Source organism: Haliaeetus leucocephalus, unplaced genomic scaffold (genome assembly GCF_000737465.1).
Source record: "Haliaeetus leucocephalus isolate CR32 unplaced genomic scaffold, Haliaeetus_leucocephalus-4.0 Scaffold147, whole genome shotgun sequence".
NCBI lineage: Eukaryota > Metazoa > Chordata > Aves > Accipitriformes > Accipitridae > Haliaeetus > Haliaeetus leucocephalus.
This window is the reverse complement of record NW_010972583.1, coordinates 2116000-2138617: the sequence shown is the minus strand read 5'-3', so window position 1 is coordinate 2138617 and position 22618 is coordinate 2116000. Positions and strand designations below refer to the sequence as shown.

General features: G+C 49.5%; 1 protein-coding gene across 1 annotated transcript in view; it reads left to right on the top strand.

Moving 5' to 3' along the window:
• Positions 1-22618, top strand: part of SGIP1 (SH3-domain GRB2-like (endophilin) interacting protein 1) — a 54491-nt gene that overhangs the window by 7389 nt on the left and 24484 nt on the right. The window contains exons 4-11 of the mRNA XM_010561541.1: positions 11777-11840; positions 14367-14391; positions 15786-15863; positions 17041-17097; positions 17604-17658; positions 18549-18724; positions 21735-21746; positions 22421-22432. Coding sequence (XP_010559843.1) covers positions 11777-11840; positions 14367-14391; positions 15786-15863; positions 17041-17097; positions 17604-17658; positions 18549-18724; positions 21735-21746; positions 22421-22432 — 479 coding nt within the window. The remainder of the gene's footprint in view (positions 1-11776; positions 11841-14366; positions 14392-15785; positions 15864-17040; positions 17098-17603; positions 17659-18548; positions 18725-21734; positions 21747-22420; positions 22433-22618) is intronic.

Genomic DNA, 22618 nt, shown 5'->3' with positions numbered 1-22618 from the left:
GCCCGTATTATCTGGGAGCCATTCCTTACCCATCCCAGCCTTGGAAAAGCACCCCTGAATTTGTCATATCTTTCTTTGCATTTAAATTATGACTTTTTTTAATGGTGCTTTTTCTTTGTTGCTGTGGTTTTTGTGTTGTTTTTTTTTAGGAGCGTTATTGAGAAAAAAGTCTCTCAAAATTCTCCACCTACGTGTTGCAGGGAATTTAAAACATCAACTTGAGATTAATGTCATCATGCGTAGGATGTGTGGAAATAATCTTGCAGGGAGGTTTTGGGATGGGTTGAGCTGAGGAGGACGGGAGCCGTGGTGATGCTGCGGGCAGGTTTTGCAGCTTGCCTTCATCACCCAGCTGCAGCTGCCGGTTTGGGTGCCTGGAGGATTTCATACAGCCCCACAAATATATTGGTTTTCTAGAACTGGATCTATAGAAATCATTAAAGATGCACCTTGTTATTAGAGCCCATTAATAATAAATGGGTGTCAGGCTTTTAAATGCATGTGTGCGTGTTGGTGGGCATTTGGTTGTTTTGTGCTTCCCTTAAAATACCTTCCAGTATCACCAGTATTGCCCAGTGGGTGTGGGTGAGAGGGGCTGTACCCCGTGCCCTGCTCCTGTTACAGGCAGCATCAGCTTCAAGAACAACCTCATGCCTAAAACATGAGCCTGGATGAGTTTTCTGATGGCTTTTGTATCAGCTGAAAATGAAAATAAACTTGGGTATTATGAGACAGTATGAAAAAAATCTGTATCAAAATTATCCCTAAAGATCTGACCCTTCTCTCTGGGATGAGGCTTGGGGCAGTCAGTGGATGGATGCAGACCCAGCTCTGTACTTCTGGAGGAGCTATTTTTTTGGATTCACTATTGCTGGGAGCAGCGTGATCAAAAATCATCTTCCCCGAGTATTTTGCTGTCGGCAAATAAATTAATAAATGCAATGCTGCTGGAAACAGTTCTGTAGCCACTTTGTTACTGGTGGGGTTTGCCTGGAGCTGATGGTGTTGGTAAATATGCCTGATGACAAGCTCCTCTGGGGCACTTTTAGGTCTCTTTTAAGGTGCCCCTCCAAACATCAGAGGAGGACTTAATTTATAATATGGTTTATTGGAGTTTTGCAGGGACTTGGCCTGGTTTTGGCATTAGTGCAGAAGAGGCAAAAGAAGCCCGTGTAAGTGGTTATTATTAAGGTCATTTATGCTGTGTAAGTTATTAATGATAAGGTCATTTATGCTTCATGTTTACCTGGCTCCTTTCACCCGGGGACCTCGAGATCCTTCACGCCGCACGGTTCCTCTGCGGGGAGGCAGATGGGTGGAAGAAGCTCCGTCGGTTTTGTCAAACGCTGCCTGGAAATGAAGCCTTTCTTCGGGTCAGGTCTCCTGCTCTTATTTTTAGTTACACTATTGCCACGGTTAATCACTGCTTTAAAACCAAGGTATTAATTTGACAGCTAGACTGTGGGAGGAACAGGACGGTTAGAGGAACTGGAAAGAAGTGTCTTGTCGTGCTTTATTTTGGCTGTAGATCTTCATCATATGCACATGTGATTATTGCAAATTTTTTTTTGGATGATCAAATGGAGAGCAGGCTGGCAGCTCACCCAGAGTTGTACCTTGTCCCCAGGGAAGCGGCTCCTGCGTCACGCAGGTGACAAACCCACGCCGCCAGCCCAGGTGTCCTCTTCTCCACCTGGGAAATCGGGAGTGGGAGTTCGTGGAGGGTCACACAGATGTGCCCTGCAGCGAGGTGGCCTTGATCGAGACGTCACGGGGTGGATGGAAGGCTGTTTCTTAGTGTCACGCCTAGGCAAGGATTTTGGTGGGTTTTAATAAGTCCTTACGTTCTGCATAAACAGTACGACTGCAAAATCGGTGTGTTTTTAATAGAAAATTGTCAAAGTAGTTGCTGGGAGCCTGTGGTGTGTGTGGAGGCAATGGATTTTAAGGAGATGCCCTTTAAAACAGGGCGGTGAGGTGGGACCTGCCTTGGCTGTGGCTCCAGCCGAGGAGCAGATGTAATGGCAAAGCCTTGCAAAGAAAAGGAGAGGTTTGCAGTGGGATTTTTTTTCTTTTTTTTGGGAGGGAGGAGGAAATATCAGCACGGGAGGATATAATGTGTGTGTGTTTCCCCTGGACATGCTGTCTGCAGGGAGCTGCCCCACCAGCAGCTGCTTGGTGCCAGGGGAGGTGCATGGGAGCACCATCACCTCCCTTTCCTGATACACCAAAAACCTAAAACCCCCTAAAAATAGAAATCTGAGTGTCATTTGGGAGGGAGAGCCTGTCCTGGACAACTTCTTAAATAGCACAGCAACCTTTAGAAATGCATCTGGTGTTTTTGTGTGTGTGCCAGCTGCGAATGAAAGCCACAACTGTATCCAGATTTCATTGACTGACAATATTGGTGGAGACGTTTGTGTCCCACGTCCCTCGGTTGCTGCACACCCGGGGTCTCTGCAAGTTGATATTAAAAAAATCTGATCTCTGGGGAAAGCAGGCGGTGAGCGATTTCTGCAACTGCTTTACTGAGGCTGGTGAATAACCCATGAGCAACAATTTGCATCTCTCTGATGTTAGTCCTTAAATGCTCAGCTCCATTGCAGAAGAAAAATGAATTGGCGCCCCGTGTGTTGCGATGCATCCTGCTGATGCTACCCTTTATTTTAAGGCCTGGTTCCCAAGCTTTGCTTTGGGGTTGGGGCTTGCTCTGAGCTGGGCAGCCCCGCTGCACGGGAGGAGGGCTGGGCACGGGTCTGCTGAGCGTTTGTGTGATGAGATGGAAATGTTTGGGCTCCTGTTTGCACCCAGCTGCAGCGATGCCCGTTTTTACACTGGGTCTTGCCATGGAGAGAGCCCAGACCTATATTTATATGGAATATAAATATATTTCCCACATGCTGGGGCTGCAGTTAAAGGCTGGGGTCTCGTCCCTGCGCTGCAGGCACAGAAGTTAGTTGAACTGAATTGTGCCTGCAAAGCAAAGGGGCCAGTCTAATGCCCAGACACAGGTTTTGTCTCCGGGTGTATTTAAATAAGCCGGTGTGCGCTCCCTCGGCGTGCTGAGAGCCTGCAAAGCGGGGGTTTTGGCTCCAGGGCTGTGCCATTTCCCAGCCCTTTGAACTCCTAATTCCGACTGCTGCAATGAATTTTTGGGTGGCTTGCAAAGGGAAAAAGGTGCAGGCTAAAGGGAAGGGGAAAGAAGTGAAGGTCCTGGGAGCCCAAACCCCCCACCCTGGGTATGTGGGGATGGATGCTCGCTGCTCCGGAGCGGGAGCAGAGCCCGACACGGGGGCTGCTGCTCCAGGGCAAGCAGGACACGTGTGTCAGCAGCCACAAACCCAGAGGTGGCCACTTGGCCACAGGACTTTCCCTAATTTCTTCTTCACGTCTAGCAGCTGCAATAAGATGTGTATTTTTAGAAAGGTGTTGAATGTTAATTCAAAATCTCCTTAGGCAGAGTTCACTGCAACCTGTTCAGAGACTTAATTACCCTCATGGTGGAAAATGTGACTCTATTTCTGAGTCAGCCACGGGATCTTGTGTTACCTCTGCCCATTGGAGTGGAGATCCCTTCGTGGCCATATTTCCATTCCCAACAGAATACTTAGACCCCAACGCAGCCGCTCCTGATGTGGTTTTTGGTGCTGTGCCGAACAGACGAAGCTCGTGTAGGTGCCCATCTCCAGCTCTTCCAGCCTTTCGGCTGCCCCGTTGCTCTCCTATCAGCCGTGTGCCAGCTCTGGGGTGGCTCCAGAAGCGTTGGGTGCTGGGGTTGGGTGCAGAAGCTGAGCAGGACCAAGCCCAGGTGTGATGCCACCTCTCTGCTCCTCTTTGGCATGTCCTTGCTTGATGGTGGGGCTTGGGTTTAGTACAAAACTTTTTTTTTTCTCCTCCAATGGTGACCAAGAGCATCATCACTGGACCCCCCTGGTGAAAGGTGATGTACCACATCTCAAAATAGCATTATTTACAAGAGTCAACAGGCACCTTGAACCAGGAGCAACCACTCCTACTGTAGGAGAAAATTATCCCAGAGCAGTAACTTGCCATGTTCTATGTTATTCAGACTTATCTGCAATCTTGGTTTAGGCTCTCAAACACTGTTAGTCCTTCAGTGTCTTCCAACTGAAACTTCTGATAAGGACCAAACTTCTCAGCATTTATTTTTATTTAAAAAAAACAAACCCCAAACAACAAAAACCAAACCCACAACTATTGTTGCTCACTTTTGTTTTCAAGTATCTCCTTTCCTGAAAGCCACAGGCAAGATGCCAACAATGTTCTGCTCTGGCAGAGAGTGACAGAAGTGGCAGTGAGGCCGCCATCCCCTTTTTTTTCCTCTTTTTTCTAACAGGGAGAAACTGTTGTAAGCATGTGGAAGATTGTGATATGTGTCTGTGGGACTTTGCTAACCAGATAAGAATTTTTTTCAGTACTTTGGAAAACCAATAGGGTAAAGTAAGGACCTTTTAATGCCTGGCTAGCTTGTTATCAAGGATGGCTTTGTTAGCTCCCTCCATGGCAAAGCTAAGTGTAGTGGTTTAGTGACAGTTTGCACTGGAAACTATTAGTTTACTGGGATGAAATATTAAGTACAGCAAGGTCACGCAACCGCTGGCCAGAGCTGCCTGTGCATACAGCATTGCATGTCTTCAGAGGGGGCTTCAACTGTTTGTTTTAAAAATGACTTTTTATGTATTTTGAGGTAGCAAAGTAAGTAAGCTCCTGCAGATGACTCCTCCAGCCTTTTGCAAGGGGTTTTCCAGTAAACTTTCAGAAAAATAATTTCCTGAGTGGTTAAAACGTAGACTTTTTTGTGTGGGGAGAGTACTAAGCCCAGTTCTTACCCTTGGGAGCAGGTGGTTTCTGGACCCCCACCAGCCAAATATCAATCAAAATTATCATCACCAAAAATCTTCAATTCTAGGTAAACCTTGTCACTTGAAACCAAGGCTTACACACAGGTCAAATGTCCATCACACTGGGGATTTCGGTTCTTGCTGGCAAGCACGGCTGTCCCCCTTGGCCCCATCTCCAAGGGTCTGGTGGTGGTCGTCCTTTCCCTGAGCAGAGGTTGGTGGTTTCCATCAGTGGGACTTGAGACAAAAACTTCTGTACCAGGTGCTGTTAAAGCCCAGGGGCTGTTCCTGTTCCCTGAGCCACTGCCATGGCACCTTCATAGGAGCTTCGTCCGAGTGTGGATGCGCGGTGGTTGTAGTTGGTTTGAAGCAAGATACTTTGTGGCCTCAGGAAAGATTCCTCTTGGGAAAGAAGTTCTGGGTTATTTTGTATTTTTTTTGATACAAGAGGAGCTGAGCCATAAGAAATGCTTTGAAATGTGTTGTTTGGGGTTTTTTTGTTTTTTTGGTTTTTTTTTTTTAATTAAATTGGTAGGAGTATCTTCCTTGTTTTTTTTCCTGGGAGCTGTGGTCCTGGAGGATGTCCCTGTGCTGTGAAGGATGTGATATCTTGGCCGGTGAAGCAAAGCGCTTGAGCGGGATGGTCCCAGCAGGAGAGGCTGGCGGAGAGTGGGGAACCACAGCGTTTGCTGGGAACAGGGAGCTGCAGAGTGTGTTGTCGGAAAGTGTAGAATAGTGTAAAGTTTTTCCTCCTAGGGAGAGGAAACCTTGAGAATTGAGGGGAAAATGAACCACCAGTCAACTTGAAATAGAGAGGGGTTTTAAAGTCCTTTCCTCAAGGGGATAAGAAGGGTAATTTATTGACTGGGAAGACAGACATTTGGTATAAAGACCTGGCATGCACTGTTTATGTCACTTTGCACAGAGGATGGGAGGCTAATGCCAGAAATAAATGGCATTTCCCCCTTGACAAGGGGGAAAATAGAGATTGACCCCAGCAGACCAAATGCAAAACTATTTGTGATACCAGGAGGCTGGTGAAGCCCGTAGCCTTGCCTGGGCTGGGGACCGGCATGAGGTTGGGAAATACAAGTGCTGCTGGTTAAAAAGTGAATCTTTACTAAAACTTAGTCTGCTGCGGTAGCTGAGAGATGCACCATTTTAAACTGGGAAAGAAACCGGGTAACAGCGGTGGCAATGGGGTACTAATGGCCTGTGGTGATGGGTTTGGGGCTGGAGCCTGGTGCCTGCGGTGACTCGGCGGCAGGCGGGGGGAAGAGCAGCAGAGAAGACCTTGTCTGGTGAAGAAATCCTCTCGTAACCCCTGACCGTGGTCTGCAGGGCCACGCTGCTGCAGAACGAGCCCCTTAAGACTGCCGACATAAACAGTCCCATCACTGCCCAACCGCTGCTTGCTGATGGTCCATCCTCTCTTCTCTGGAGTAAAATCGGCAATTAGACTTGTAAATGAAGGCGGTTAAAATATTAATGACTGTATCAAGGTAGTGTGTGGAGGGGTCGGTTCCCTGCCGCTTTATTAAGGCTGGTGAAAGGCTGGTAATGAGCTTCAACGTAAAGGTTGGTTTAGGTAAAGCATTTTAAAAGTTATGAAGATGTATACTAATTTCATTACATATAAAGTGGACAAAAGCAAACATAACATGGACTGAAGCAGCGTGGTTACTAAGACTTGACTTCTGCTACCGAGGATGAAGTAGTCGAGGATCCCTGGGTTTGCAATGGACGAAACGTGCCCATTTTCATGTAAAATATGGCATCGGCGCAGCGGCTGGGCCCATGGTAGGTGCGGGCTGCTGCTGTGTCAAGGCAGGGGAAAATTCTGGGCTGACTTGCAGAGAGTGCTTGAGACGCTGCTGTTTGGGTTATTTATTTGGGGCTTGATGTGGTTACACCCTCACTTCTTAAATTTACCATTTGACTTTTTCCTCTGGATATGACTCAGGATTTCAGTAGTTTTGTCTTGCCCTTGGTTTTGTCTTGCTGAGCAAAGGGAGGATTGTTATTTCGTTAGTAAAGCAAGCCAAAACCAAATACGAAGTCCTTTGGCTATGAAACAACAGCAGGTTTCCATGTCTTCTATGATGCCCATCCTCCTGAGCGAGTAGCTCTTTCTCCAGGGACCCGCCTCGATATTCAAGGGTCCAGAAGTAGCAGCTGCTCCCACTGCCTGGGGATGGAGGGCGAGGGACTGGGTTTGGGAGAACAGGGTTATTTTTCTTCTAGAGGTGTTAAGTGTTTGGTGTAGCAAATAAGATGTTGGTAGCTCTTAAGAGTAAAATAGGGAAAGCTTCATAGTGTTAAATACTAATTCCTGTTCTTAGATGCCAATTCTTAGGTATACCAGGAAAAAAAAGGGTAATAAAAGGTGAATAACACCTCCTGATTCAGAGAGCTATTTGTGATTGAGATGAGATCCCTGATACACAGCAGTTGGTTCAGCCTTGGCTTGTGGCTACTCTCAGTCTTTGAGTAAGAGCATTCGAAGCCATTTGGCTGGCTTGATGAGGACTAATTGCAACATGTGAAGTTGCTGTACCTTGGAAGGGCTGGTGGCTTTCCCCATGTTTGGTCTCTGCGGGCAAGGCTGGTTTTGTGGCCGTTGACGTGGTTTTAGGCACTCTTGCTGCTGCACAGGTAATAGCACCCAAATGGCTCTGGGCTGTCGTTGCACGAGGCTCATTGAGGAAAACCTGCTGGAGGAGGCAGCACAGATGTCAAATAAGTCCGTCCGCTAACATTTTAGTCAAATGTCCCCTCCAGAAGAAGGCTGTCACGCTGGTCTTTGAGCAGGACGCATGGGTGCGGTATTTGGTTGCTGGTGGTTTCTCCAGCTCGTGCAGGTGATGGTCTGATGTGGTGGGTCTTACTGGTGCTGCTGTGCCCCTTCAAAGAGCATCAGCTAAGGAGTGGGGGTAATGTATGGCCTTTCCTGCTTGGAGACCTCTGCTTTAGCCACCTAATAACTGTGCAGAATGAAATCAGCTGTTAATCTTCAAAACAGGGGTGAGGAATGTAGGAGCTGCCTGTGGGAAGGCAGAGTTTCTGCCTGCCCCCCTCCTCCGGTGCTGTGAAACCAGCAGGAAAGCTCAAGCTTTTGTCCTGACCTCTATCCAACGCAAAGCGCAGTTTTAAGCTGAGATTAAAACAGAGACCTGCTGCCTGCCCCACAGCGCTGGGCAGCCTGCAGAGGTGGGTTCCCCCTTGTATTTTGGATGTGACAAAAGGGAAGAGGCTTCGGGAATGTGGGGAGGGACTTCTGTAACTCTTAATGTTGTATACTTGAGTGCGTTAACATTTCTGCTATGAGAATTATTAGGATTCTTGTCAGGTAGTCAGTCCCCAGGGCGAATGGATGGAGAGAGGGCTAGGAAGGCTACAGCTGCAGGGATTTAAATCGTCCCCCTCTGATGCTGATGTTAGCTGGGTACCACATCACACCCATCTTTATTGCTCTGGTACTTTTGGTGGCCTGGGACACCTCTGGTAGCCCTGTAGCTGATGGGATTTCGGTGGCTGAAGGCTGTAGCACTGCTAGGCAGAGTTAGCTGGGGTCAGAGGAGACGTGTTCCCAGTGTGCCCTGTATGACCTGTGCGGCAAGGTGGGGTGCCTCGGGGTTTTAGGAAACCCTTTCCAGGCTCAGCAGCAAGCGGGCATCCAGCCCCAGCCAGAGCCCTGCAAGGGGACGGGTCTGGTGGGGTGAGGAGAAGGTGGGTGTCTTGCCCAGTTGCCCCCAGAGGTGCTGGGTAGAGAGTGAGGACAGCTGAAGGAGTGGGCTGTGTCTTCGGGTGACACATAGAGCCTTTTGTGCTGGTGTCACCCAGCGCTGCCATCGCAGGGCGATGCGGCTCTCTGGGTCTTCCTGCGGGAGAGTGATTTGGATCCGGCACCCAGTGCTCCTTGGTGGGGAAAGGTGGGATTTGGTCTCCATTCAAGGTGCTGCTTCAGAGAGCATCACCCGAGGGGTGATTTTGTCTCCTCCCTGCTCTGAGCCATCCCTTGATGCCCCACATGGCTCTGCTCTATTTTCTTATTTCATGCTGTCTTTCTGCCGCTTCACTGCCTCTTCTCTGCTTTCTCTCCCACTTACCATCATCTTTTCTCTTCCAGCAGTAAATCTGTCTTGTTCTGGGGTGTTCCCCTGAACCGTAGTGCTTCCATGTAGCGTCCCCTCTGTGGACAAGGTCTTATTATTACTTTTTATCACGATGACTCTTGCCAGAACAGGTTTTATGGTGCTTCAATTCCTAAAGCCAACCGAAACGAGACTCGAGGACCACAGCGTGCAGTGCCCTTCCATGCCCAACCCTCAGCTCTGTCCCTGCACCATCAGACGGGATATTTTTAACAGCTCCCTGACCACATCAAGGGAGACCTGAGCTCCTCTGAGCTGCAGCCCAGCAGAGCTGTCCTGGAAAAATCACCGCGTTGTCCCCCATGGAACCGCAGACTTCTCTGGTGTCACCGTCAGGGGACAGGCAGCCAGTGCCTGGCCCCGGGGCGGGCGGTGGGGTTCGGCAGGGGACCCGCTCCCACCGCCTCTTGACAACCGTCTCTGAAGGAGGCTTTCATTTTTGTTCTGCCTTTCCTAAATATCCCTTTTTCCCTTCAATCATTACCATTTTAAGCAGATGGTGGGCCTATTATATAACTGAGCAGAAGGCTTCGTTACAAAATTTAGCCAAATCAGGCGCTTCTTCAGATAAGACTGAACAACTCCTCATTTCTGGGGTTTTTGGCCCTCCCTGTTCTACTTTGAGTTTGGAGGATGAAGTTATTCTAGGGGGTGAGATTAATGGAAACCTTCCTCGGTTATTAATAACTTGCATGAGTCTTGAAGAAATTGTAGGGAAGCTGCAAGGCATGATGTAGAAAAAGCAAGCTGTCCACGCAAGGTTGCAGGATGAGCCCATGGGGTTCAGCATCGCTCCCAGCTCCTTGTGCTGCCCTCAGCTGCTGGGGGCCTATGGATCCCATAGGCTGGGGGTGTATGGATCCCATAAGGGGTTCCTTCATCCCTGACCGTGGAATGCTTGCATTGGGCAGAGGAGGGAAGTGCACTGGGTGTGGTGGGTTTTTTTTATGAGCACTCCCTTTGTTTCCAATTTCACAAGGAAAATGTCCAACCCAAGGCTCCATGAGCAGCACCAGGGAGAGCTGCTGGAGCCTCTCCTGGTCCTACCCTGGCTGGCTTGGTCCTAGTGTTGGCCTAAAAAACCCACCTGGCCATGGGGTATTGAGAGCCTGAAGCACCCCCCTGCATTCTGATAATATTTAAATTAGTGTTTTTGATGTGCTGCAGAAAGCTAGCATTTGTGTGCTTGTTGCAACCTTCAGTCAATGCCCAGAAGAGTAGGACGTTCCTGGGAAAATGGAAAATAATTTCAATTCAAGGGCATGTTCAAAGCAGGAGGCAGACCAAAGAAATCCAGTCTCCCCCAAAAGCATCAATCAAATGAACTGTGCTGGAGCAGACAGCTTGTAGGATGAGTGCTCCCGCGCTTCTGCGGTGTCGAGCCAGTTTCAGGTGAGCTACAGGAGATTTGGCTCTTTTGGCACATCGCTCAAGGTAGAAGCTTGAGGGTGTTTGTTGAATCCTAGGCAGTATTTCTTAAGAAAGCACGTTCTAGCACAAGTATAGCTGTGTGGTTCTGGTACGGTGGATGTTGCTTGAGCTGTATCCCGGTCGTGGCAGCGCCGGTTTGTGCCGCCGAGCCTTGTCGGCACCTTCCAAAGGCGTTGCGTTCCACATCGGGGAGAAGAAGGCTTGCAGAGGTGGGGCTGTGTGGGCAAGCGTGTGGCTAATGGGACTCCTAATGAGTATGCTGTGATTCCTGCACGCTTGATACAGTCGTTTGCTGTAGGCCAGCTTGTTGCATCAGTGTGAGCCGTTGCATTTGCCTCTCCAGGTTGTTGCTGCATCCTTGCAGCAGTGTCCAACCCACAGTGCTTCATGTTTGGGTAATTTCCAGACCAAAGCAAAACTCCTAGGAGCTCCAAAAGGAAGAGGCCAGCAATAGCTGTTCTAGAGTCAAGGGCCATGGTTTATATTGGCTGCTTCAGCCACCAGGATCTCTAAATTACACCGTGACCTAAATTAATTGGTATCGTATGGCTGGCAGCGATTGCGTGACAAGCATGTCCGGCAGTGTCCAATGTGAGAGCAGCTTCTAGCTCCAGCCGGGTCTCAGTGGTCGGGCTGGATGGCCACCACCAGCAGAAAATCATCTGCATGAAAACCAGCCAGCCAGGTGAAAAGTGGTGGTTTAAAATGTTCCAAATCCCTTCCTTGGTGTGCTTGCTGCAAGCAGTTATTAAAAATCTCTCTCCTGGATAGCTCTTAGCCCTGAGAAGGAGAAACTCATGGAAACCCACTCTCTTCCATCTGTTTTTAAAAGTGATGTGGTGGTGGTCACTGCCCCAATAGGCTCTGTGGCTTCTGGGGCATCCTGCTTCCCAGCCAGCTCCAGCATCATTGGTACCAGGCATCACTTTAAGCACTCTGCAGATCAAGAATCAGTGCAGAAGATAACCAACCTCATGGTTTAGACTGGGTTTTTCACACCAAAGAAGGGTTTTCCCACTGTGCATTAGTACCCACATGCAGCACGGCAAAGGAGTGTATAATTAGCTAATAAGCTTAGAAATATTAACTGTGAAATATGTAGTCACGCATGCTGAGATTAAGTTAATAAGTGTTAAGTGAACAAACAAAAGGCATAAGTAAATGTACACACTACCTGCAAAGTCCTGCTGGCAGTTTCTTGGGTTTGGGTCTTTCTTCTTTAACTTCTTTATGAATTACAGCTGACAAGGGAATAAGGAAACTTTTGGAGGATTTATCTGAAGTGTAAGATTAATATTACATTCTTATTTATATTCCTTCTATCCCCAGGATTGAAAAAACGTACAAGGAAGGCCTTTGGTATACGCAAGAAAGAAAAGGATACTGATTCCACGTAAGTCAATGATATATAAACCACATTAATATATAATGATACTGGGGAGAAGTTGATGCCTATGTGCCAGGACAGGAAGGAAGTCAGTGTATCATGGGCATTTGTCATCCTTGGATCAAGTCTTGTAAAAACAAATACATTTAAGCTGTTTCCCCTCGTACATCCAGCAGCCAACAAATAAGGTATTTTCTCAGTGGTGCTGCAGAGATAATAAAGCCAGTTCTCCACGTGTTTGCAATTTATGGTGACAGCGGTGATCAGAAGAAAATTACTCCTCTGAGAGTTTCAGCAGATTAATCTCTGCCCAAACTACTGATTTGCCCGTCTGCTGAGATCTTTTTAGATGCAAATTCAATTTAAACAGATGCCTGTGCAGGCAGCGAGGCCGTTGGTGGAGCGAAGAGCTGGTGGTTGGGGCAGGCTCGGGATGGCGAGGGCTCACGGAGCGCATGCTCCTTCGGCTTTGCTTTTTCTTCCTGGGAAAACATCTGGCGCGGGGTGCTCGCCACATCTGGCGCGGGGTGCTCGCCCCAGCCTGGGGAGGGCTCTTGGCTCTCACTGATGTGGCTTTGGGGGGCGGGTGGGTATGTCCCAAAGCAGCGTGGCAAAGGAGCCCGTGCAGCCCATCTTCTGGGGATGGAGAGGGGGGAAAGGCAGCGGGGACCCCCGCTCCCACACCTGCGGCATCGTCCAGGCCTTTCCAGAAGTACTTCACGTCTGGAACAGCAGAAACCCTATGGGGTTTTTTTTTTTGTAATTTGTTTCCCTGAGCTATTTTGTATCTCAGCGGCATTTGGTGAGGCTCCCCATGTGAAGGGACAGCCGCTGCAGCTCTGCAGGTCCGGCCACGCTCCCAGGGCCGTGGTGAACCTGGCTACACCGGCACCTGCGGGGCTTTGTCTGCTGCAAAAGGGGGCCCAAAAATACGGGGGGGATGTGGAGCACATCCCAAAAGAGCTGTGCAGCACCGAGCTGTTGTCCTGCTGGAGAAGGGGGCTTCCCACTGGGAACGGTGGCTGTCCATCCACCAGCCAGGAGCTCCTGCTCCAGCCGTGTACAGCTTCATTTATAATTTATCGGAAGGATGGGCAGGAAACAGGCTGCTTTGCATCTCCCTCTTCTGCTCATGGAAAATCAATGGAGCCAGGTCTAGGTCCTGGTTTTAGCCAGCACTGTGATTTCCACGTCTGCTTGCAGCACCCCGCTCTTCCTAGAGGCTGGGGAAGGTGGTGGCCCGCGGAGATAACGAATCCTGGGGCGTTCGTGATGGTAACGAGCTGGTAGAAAGGCCACTGTGGAGCAGGCGCCGCAATTAGCGAGCAGCAGTGATTAGCGTGTCGCGGGGTCGGGTGGCGGTCATCGCCCCAAATGCCTTCAAGCGCTTTCCAAATCCCCCGTGGGCAGCCGGCGAGGGGCGGTGGGCTCAGACAGACCCTCTGGTCACCCCTCCGCCACAGCTGGGCCACCGCAGTCCCAGGACCTGGGGGTGGGCACCGCAGCGTGGGGGTCTCCGGAGGTTCTGCCTGGGTTTTGGGGGGATGTGGGTTGTGCTGGAGGTGTAGCGCGGTGGCGAAGGACCTGCTGCCCCCTCCTCTCTGCCAGGCGAGGGTCTCCGTGGCCAGGATACGAGCGGGAGGTGACATTCCCTGCGCCGGGGCTCATGCGGCACGGTGGGAAATATAGAAGCAGAGACAATTTCTGCTGCTTTGGAAGAATTTCGGAGATATTTGTGCAAAGAGATTACATGTGAGATGAGAGAGAGGGGAGGCAGACAGGTATGAACTGGAGAAGTTCGATGAAAAGTGTTTTTTATTCTCTGTTAAACCAGAGCCGGACGGGCAGCAGCTCCCTGCAGGGTTTCTGGGATGCCCTGAGTCAGACGTTAATTGGTGGCAAATCTCTGGCAATGCGTAAAACTTGGGAGTGTGTGGGAGGCGGAGGAGCCTGTCTGGTTTTCATAAACATATTTGTCTTTTCACTAAATAACTTGGCATCCCTAGACAGTGTTTAAATACGGCGGCTGAGCCTGCCACGCCGTTTGCCGTGACCGAGGTCCAAATCCCATAAGCAGCCAGGGATTAGGATCCCTGAGGAGTCTCATCAATTTTCAAATCCGTTCAAAAAAGAATTGACTGTGCTTCTGGCAGAAGAAAAAAAAATAAATCTCTAAATTACTCTATACGTAACTTTTATTGTCTTCCGCAAGAGGATGTGCACCCAGGGTAGGGCTGTGACCACGGGATGGGTGCATGGATGCTCCTCAGCCAGGAGACTGATCATCGGCAGGAACACTTTATTTACTAATAAATATAAAATTTGTCATCTGATAAAATGAGAGCAATGGCACAGAGACCCTTATGTGGGTTTCATGAGGAACACATGGCAGGTAATTCAGATTTGCTGACAATTTCATAATGAAACCCGTTGCTGCCGTGGATTCGTTAAGAAAACCGTTTCCACAAGTTAATCAGGCGGCGGTGCGGTTTGGGAGCTAATGTGGCTGCCTTCCTTTCTGTTTTTTTGCAGAGGGTCACCAGACAGGGACGGCATCGTAAGTATTGCACGGACCCCAGCCCCGCTCTCCTCTCCTGCCGCGGGCCCTTAGGCGCTAATTCCTCCATCAGCGTTTTGTGAACCGTCTCTTCCTTGCTGTTTAATATAGAAAATACATGTCAGTAAGAAGCTATCTGTTTAAAATAATGACGTATTCCAGGTTTTCTACAAAATTAATATAAAGAAAATAACAGTAGAGAAACACCTGACGAGCACCGTGGGCAGAGGGACCAGGTGTCCTGCTAAAACCCCATCTTCCTTTCCACTCCCGCTAATTGGCTTGGGTCAGATTTGCTGTACAATGAATTAAGGGAAAATTGCCAGAACAGCTGTTTCCAGTATCTATTTTTATTTTCTATATTAAACTGAAGAAAAGGAGATATTTGTTTTTGAATTATTGCTGCTTTTATTGGTGGTGTTAGATAGAAATGCCCCTGCTAGATCTGGGTGGTAGACGGACCACATCTCCTTTAGCCATTTGATATCAATTTTGCAAATAAGTGTGTTGGGTTCAGACTGGGACTGTGCCGGTCATTATTTCTTGAGCAAATTCAGATGTTAGAAGCTCACCTTAAAATAAAAATGAGACCCCCTCGGGAGGCTTGGCAGGGAGAGCGGTGCTGGGGTGTCTTTTACAAAGCTGTACAAAAATTGGAGTCCCAAATTGCTCTTTTAGAGAGATCACTTTTTTCCACCATCTGACCCAAGATCCTTGGCTTTGGGCTCTCGCCCTGTGTTCGTAAGCCACTTGTTAAGAAATAGTGATAAAAAAAAAAAAGCCTGCAGCTCAGGTAGCACTTTAACCAAGGCTCTATTCAGCAGTAATAAATAAATAAAATGCAAGGAGCAGCCCAGAGCCGTTCCCTCCACCAGCAGAAGTGCCGTGGGCAGCCTTTTCTTGCCAAGCACGGGTGCAGGACCCTTGGGTGAGCTCGGCTGCCCTCTCAGTCGGGCTCCTATTCTTGGTTTTTCCAGGTGGCTTGCAGTTTAAGCTCAGGGCAGGACAGGGTCTCCAGTGCTCCAGCAAGCTGAAGGATGCAGAAATGCAGTTTTTTGGGGGGGGTATAGTGAAGCCACTGAATGTAATGGAGGCAGGGGAATTGGAGAATGGAGACATTTAGTATAACTTTTCTTCCCACAACATGTTTTCACCATAATGTTTGCAGCCACTGGTGTGGCCAAGAGGCAAATCCTCTGACTGCTGAATAGACACTCCCCCCCCGCCCCGTAAAAACCATGCTTACTCTTAATGGAGCCACAGCTGAGCCCTCCTTTTCTTATAAAACTGTGCAGTGTGTTTGCTAATTCCTTGTAAATTATTTTTGTGTGTTTCAAAACAACCAACCACTGGATACTTTAACCCTTTTTCTGCCAAACCCCAATCCCTTCCAGCCGCCCAGCCCTCATCCCAATGAGCCACCTTGCAATAGCAAACCTGAGAGTGTGCGTGAAGGAGGAAAAAAAAATTCGGTAAGGAAAACAGTTTACAGCTACGAAAGGGTTGTTAAAAACAGTGAGTAATTTTTGTTTTGAAATCCAGAATATAGGAAAATACATTTTAGGTTCAGTCAGGTGGATGTGTATGAGTTGAATAGAAATGGGGTTAAATACAAATGGACTGGGGGAAAAGCAGAAGCCCCACATAACTGCATCCAGAGTGATTTTTTTTTTTCTTTTTTTTCCCACCCTTGTACCTCTGAGGCTGCTCTGTTCTTGGGCAGCATCGTGAGGAGTGTTGGGTGAAACAGGGAGGGCGAGGGTGCTGGTGGCCTGATCCAGCCCCCATGCTGCTGCTGCTGCCCCGGGACGGGGCGTTAGACCCTTGGCAAGGGTGCTGGGGTGGGGGATGCTAGCTCCGGCAGCTGAAGGGAAGCAGATGATCTAATTTAGGTGCCCAAAATTGAGAACCCAGCCTAACTTCAGTCCCCGAGCTGACCTTGCAGCACTGCACGCTGGCCGCGGTGGCCAGCGGGAACTTTGGGGGTTTTTTGGATGCCCGGAGCAGACCAGCAAAGGGTCCCGCAGGAGATGGATGCCCAAAGCCTCCTTCCAAACCAGCCCCCCGCCTCAGTCCGAAGCAGCAGTAACCTGTGTGTGTGTTTGTCGGTGTGTCGTGTCCTGCACTAACACCGTGTCCCAGCTGGGTTAGCCCAGGCACCTCTCGCTGCTGCAACCCGGCTTCGCCACGGGGCGAAGCAACGACACCCGGCTTGCTCCGCGGGCAGTTTGGATACTGAATAATAGAACCCGAATCCTTCTTTCGGTGTGTTCTGGGGAAGGTGTTTATCCCCTGATAAATAGCAGTGCTACCTGTGCTCGGTGGGCATCGAGTGGAGCACCCCAGCACGTGGAGAAGTGGCTATTTCATTTCTTCTCCATAAGAAATGTTGTACATTCAGCTAAGGAATGTTCAAAAAAAAAAACCCAACCTTTTTAGCTCTCTGGTGTGGAAGACCTTCCAGAAATGGGAAGCGCTGTTGTGTATCGCCGCTGTGCAGGCGCAGAGCGGCTCGCCGTAGTGCCTGCGCGGGCAGCTCCAGCAATACCCAGTGGCATCCCAGCCACGTCAACGCACGCGTATAAGGTATGCTGTGTTCCTGTTGCCTTAATTTAAAACTTGGAAATTGTGTTTTCCGATGTGTTGCAGAAGAAAACGAATGGAGCCCCGAATGGATTTTACGCAGAGATCGACTGGGACAGATACGTAAGTGTCCCAAGGAGCCTCCCCTCCATCCAGCACCCGTGCAGCACACGATGCCTCTCGGTTTTCTGGGTGGCCGTGGCCGTTTTGGGTGATGTCTGAGTGTTGGCTGTGTCCAGATGCATATTTTGTATCCGCATGTCAAACTATTCAGAAACCAGGCAGCTCCGGCGAGCGCTGCCCAGGTCTGCAGGACGTTGCAGGTACCCAGAGAAGACCCTGGGTTGCAGCCAAGCATTGCAAAAAAAACTCTCTGCAAAAACTGAACCTTGTGAGATTTCACCTGTGAAAATTGGGCACTGCAGAAATCGATCTGCAGTGAGGCTGGGTGCTCAGCCCCTGCTGAATGCCCCAGCGGGTGCTGTGCCAGAGCACGGGTGCTGTTTGCTCCCCAGGGGCCACCGGTGGAGCAAATTCCTTGCTTTCTTCAGGTGGAAAGAGCAGCTCCGGCTTTCCAGGAACAGAATTAGCATTCCTAATTCTTTCGGGGTTTTTTGTGTCCTATTCAGAATTCACCTGAGCTTGATGAGGAGGGATACAGCATCCGACCTGAGGAACCAGGCTATATCCTTTATTGTCGGCTTTGCCTCTCAGTTTACAAACTGTAAGATGAGCTGGGGTTCACAGGCAGGCTGCTGACTATTTCTATTTATTTTATTATTATTATTTGTTTTCCCCTTTTTATTTTCCTTTTGAGCTGTTGGTCCACAGCTAAAACTGCCTCCCAGAGGGAGTTACCGGAGGCTGTAGAGCAGAAGGTGATTTTCGTTGCCTTTGATCCACTGCCATGAAACGAGGAGGACCCCAGTGGGGTGTCCCGTGGGGACCCCGATGTCCCACCCCATCTGCGGTGGGTGCGCCCGCAGCTCTGCGTGTGGGTGCTGGATGTGTGATGCTTCGTCACAGCTGATGCCGTTTCAGGGCAGATAGTCTGCGTGGCAGTAAAAGCAAAATGAGCAAAAATCAATTTGCGGCTGCCGTAGCACGCCCTGCTAACGGGTGAGGAGATGTTGATGGCCGGAGCCCGCGCACGTGCCGAGTTCGTAGGCTGGCAGCGGGTTTTAAGCCTCTTCCTCGCAGCTGGAGGAAGGTCAGTGGTAAAAGCAGAATTTCTTCCTCTGCTGCCGCTGAAAAATGCCGTTTCTCTGTGGGTGGTGAGCCAGTGCAGTCACGATGGGGAGGGAACCTGGACACCGAGGCAAATCACTGCTGGGCTAAACCAGGGCTGGCTTTATCTCTGCGAGCACCAGTTCCCATATCCTCTGCCCGCACGTGGATAAAGCAGTGAAACGTCACAGTGGTAGGATTTGCCCCAGCGTGCTACCCCTGCCCTCGGGCATTTGGGATAAGTGTTTCGGGAACATCTAATTCCCACTCTTCAGGGAGGCTTGAGCCTTTGAACGCCAAGGCTCTGCCCTCGCGGCAGAAGGAAACCTTCTTTAACTGTGCTCTACCTACCAAAGGAAAGCACTTCTACTCCTCCAGCGAATCCGAAGAGGAAGAGGAGGCGCACAAGAAATTCAACATTAAGATCAAGCCTTTGCAGGCTAAAGACATCCTGAAGAGCGCGGCGACGGTGGACGAGCTGAAGGCGTCGATAGGCAACATTGCACTTTCTCCATCCCCTGTGGTGAGTCCTTGGTGTTTCCGTCTCTTCTCCCAGTTGGAAAAGCAGCGGTGCTGCCCGGGGCTCTTCCTTAGGTGCCAACGGTTAAGTTTGCAGTTGTGTCCTTATTTATAGGGTCTAGTCGATATGCAGCCAATAACATGACGGCAGATAGAGCTCAGACGTGTTGCAGTGATGTTTCCAGTTCTTGTCTTTAAAATTTCCTTTTTTGCTCATAAAACAGGGCAACTGAGATCAGCATATACTATTCCCATATTTTTCCCCCTTCTCCTCATTTTTCAATGTAGTCATCATTCAGGACATAAATTGGATGGGTTTTGCCCTGATTCCCGGGACAGTGAAAGCATCTGTGGGGTTTTCCCCACTGTTGCTGTAGGATCTTAAAGGGATATTTCTCACCCCGGGGGTGAATCCAAGGTTCCTGGAAGGAAAGGTCATCTCTCCTTAGTCCCTCCCGGTATAAATACCATCATCCTCTGGTCTTCCTAAAGCTTGTCAAGATTTCTGTTGTCTCATCCCAATCTGTTCAGCCGTGAAAAGATTTGATTTTTGTCTTTCAGTGGGCTTTAGTGTGGGCTACAGTGTCTTTTCAGGCAAAGCTTTCTATGATTTATAAATAGCCTGTATCTGAAGTGTGAATGAATCTCAAACTCTAAGCAAAGAGGAAATAAAATTACTGCTTTTTATTTCTTCTTTCCAAACCAACACAAGGTCACCAAGTTTAGTGAAAACTTCAGGGACAAGTCGCTGTCCTTGGAAACACTGAGTCCCTCTGGCATGGCTCTGCTTCCCCTCGATGCTTGGTCCCTTTCAGTGACATGTGCTTCTGGAGGTTTTTTGTGCTATGACCAGGGAGTTTCTGGCTGTTAGTATTCAAGGGTTAGAAAATGCAGTTGGCTGCTTTGGGAAGCACAAAAAAAAAAATAAATTCCCCAAAACCACCAACAAAAAAAACCCACCAAAATTAAGAAAAATAGGGGTGGTGGATGGAGTTTTGGAGACTGGCAGTTATTTGCCAAACAGGTGGATAACTTTGAGAGAGGAAATAAAAAACCCTAGAATTTCTTATTGCAAAGCCAAGCTGGTTTTGGTTTTGCAAAGCGATGGCCCCAGCAGTTTGGTGCCCGCACGTGTGTATGTATATAATGTAGGAGACCACGTTATTTTGGGAGGAGAGAGGAAATAGAGCAACATTTTAAAAATGGGATGGCGGAAGCACTGAGAATTTATTTAAGGGGCCAAGTCTCTATCTGGTGTATTCTTCTTCCCCCTGGCTTTTATCTCTGCATCCCTTGCTGGCAGCAGGCCCCTGCCCTGGGGTTTTGCTGCTCCGGGCACCGCAGGCACTTGCCTGTCCCAGGGTGTAGCAGCTCATTGATTCTGTACTGCAGCCTGCGGTGTAGGGATTTCAGAGAATGTAGCCAAAAAATATAAAGCAATTTTGTCTCTAGCAATAAATAAAGAACTAGGAAAAAATGATCGAGCAGTTACACTCAGCTCCTAGCAGTCCAAAGTTCCTTGCTTATTTTTATTCTTACTGATGAAATACTTGAACAGTTTTGCACTGGTATATGAGGATTAGGCTGGTGCGGTCAGCAGGTCTTCCACACCTCGCCTTTTCCAGGAAAATAAAACCCCACAAAATGTGTGTTTTGCTAGATACGATTTTGTCTCCTTTTTCCCCGTGGTGTTTTTCCTGCTGCGGTCAGGAGGAGTTTTGCCGTCGGTTAGGAAGGATTTAGCCCCCGGTGAGCACGCCTGTGTGTATCAGCGCGGTGCGGTCCGAAGCCCACCCTTTGGGCATCGGGTTGGGATGCTGCGCTTTGTTTTGGGAAAATCCCTGTCCTTGGCTGCCGCTGGCAGAGCACAGCCCGGGGCTGGAGCCGATGCCTCCCTGCAAAGCAGCGGGGACGTGCTCTGCAAAACCCAAAGGGCTCGGGAAAGCCCTGTGCCAGGCTGGACAGAAGGGACAGTGCTGCTTCCCCATGTTGGGATCCAAAATCCGGCGTACGGAGCCAAAGGGTGCAGATGGGGAGCTCCCCGGGCGCTACCCGGCACGCCGGATTCTGGCAAGCGGCACCAGTGTCTGGGAAAGCACCAGTGCCCCAGGCAGGAGCCGGCCGAAGGAGTTTTGCATCCACAGGATTTTTGTGCTTTGCTGTCTGGGTTCCTGCCCTTGTCCTGGGCTCATCTCCTCTCCAAACCCAGCTGCAAAGCCTTGCTCCGGCATCCCGTCCCTCCTGGAAGAGAGCAGCGGGATGGGAGATGCCATGTCCATAGGCACTGTCCTCCCCATCCCTTCGGGGTGCAAATTACGGTGCCTTAACTTGCAGACAAGAAGAAAACTGGAGATGCTGTTGTAAACTGGCATCATCTGCGTCCTCTGCCTGGAGCCCAATAGCTCAGGTCTCATTTCTCGAGAAGAAGTATGCAGGTGGTGGTACAACCTGTCTGTGCCATGTACTGGACCAGTAACAGCCCAGCATCTTCAGACCTCCCACCCTTTTCCCTGCTCCTTCCCACCGGCAGCTCCTGCCCGCTTTGCTCTTTGCACCGTGAAAACTCAGCCGCAGGAGCAGGGGCTTTGTAGCTCTCTGAAAAAATAGTCACTGGGCAAAGCTGATGAGTAATAGCCTTAAATTTAAGCAGTTAAGGGCAAAATCACGTGCTTGACTTTCCCCTCATATGGACCCTTCCAAGAAATGCAACAGGCTGGGAAATGGCCTTCGTCTATAGCTAGCAGGGCCCGCTAACAACAGAGCATGTGAATCCTTCCTGTAAGATGGCTCAGATGCAGGTTTTTATTTCTATATGCTCGCTCTCACTCCAATCTTCTGTCTGAATGAATGACAGCCTGGCTGGATGTGCGCATGACTCTGCTTTGCTGTATGTTTAACAGTTATACACCTGATGCTTCTGGTCATAATACAAATCTTTTTATTTCTCTGTTATCCCTTTGTAGAAAATACTTTATCTTCTCATTTTCTTTTTTTATTTTTCTGCATTCTTTTAGAGGAAAAGTCCGGTAAGAAATACAGTTTTTTCTCTTACGATTTTTTTAACTCAGTCTTGTGTTCTCTTGTTTGCACGATCCCTGTTTTGCATGTCTATAGAGCTGCAACGTAAAATGCAAGTAACAAATCCTCCCATTTTGGAAGGCTCGATGTTTATTATTTTCCTTCTCCCTTGATTTAACTTAGAGCATTTTAAAATAGAGCTAGGCTGTCTTTGCTTTCAATGTACATAGTCTGGGGGTATAGTCTGGGTGAAAAAGCTGGTGGTTTGGGGCAAGATGTATAAGGGCACAGTTTTATCTGGGCATGTTTTATGTACATCATTGCACATCAAACAGTATGAGAAGGCAGAAAAACCCATCGGTGGTCGGTGACCTCTGGTGCTGCTGTATACAATGGTGATGGCTTCCCCAAGAGGTCTGGGCTTCGGACTGAGCCCAAAATGGGGAAATTCACCCGTTCCGCAGGGTTTGGGTTCTCTCTGGATGCTGCTGTCCCACGGCCAGGGTGACCCGTGGGAGAAAGGCGTGCTCCGGGCGGTGGGATGCTGGGGGAGGAGGAACCCCCCCGGCACCGCGCCTTGTGAAGCCGTGACGGAGGGGTGCGACGGGTGCTGGGGGACTTGGGGTGCTGACCTGTCGCTCTCTGACCAGGTGTCTCTTCTCTCCCTTCTCGCTGACCGCAGCGGCGCAGCCCGGTAAGCACCCGTGCCTGCTGCTTCTGCCCCTGCCGCTCTGGGAATGGGGATACTGGTGGGGTCTGGGAGATGGGGGAGCAGGGTGCCGGTGCCTTTAGCCATCCCCTTGTGTGACCCCAGGTGATGGTGGGACCTTGTGTCCTCCCCCCCCCCCCCCCCCGCCGTCCCGCCAAGGCGGGAGGGCGT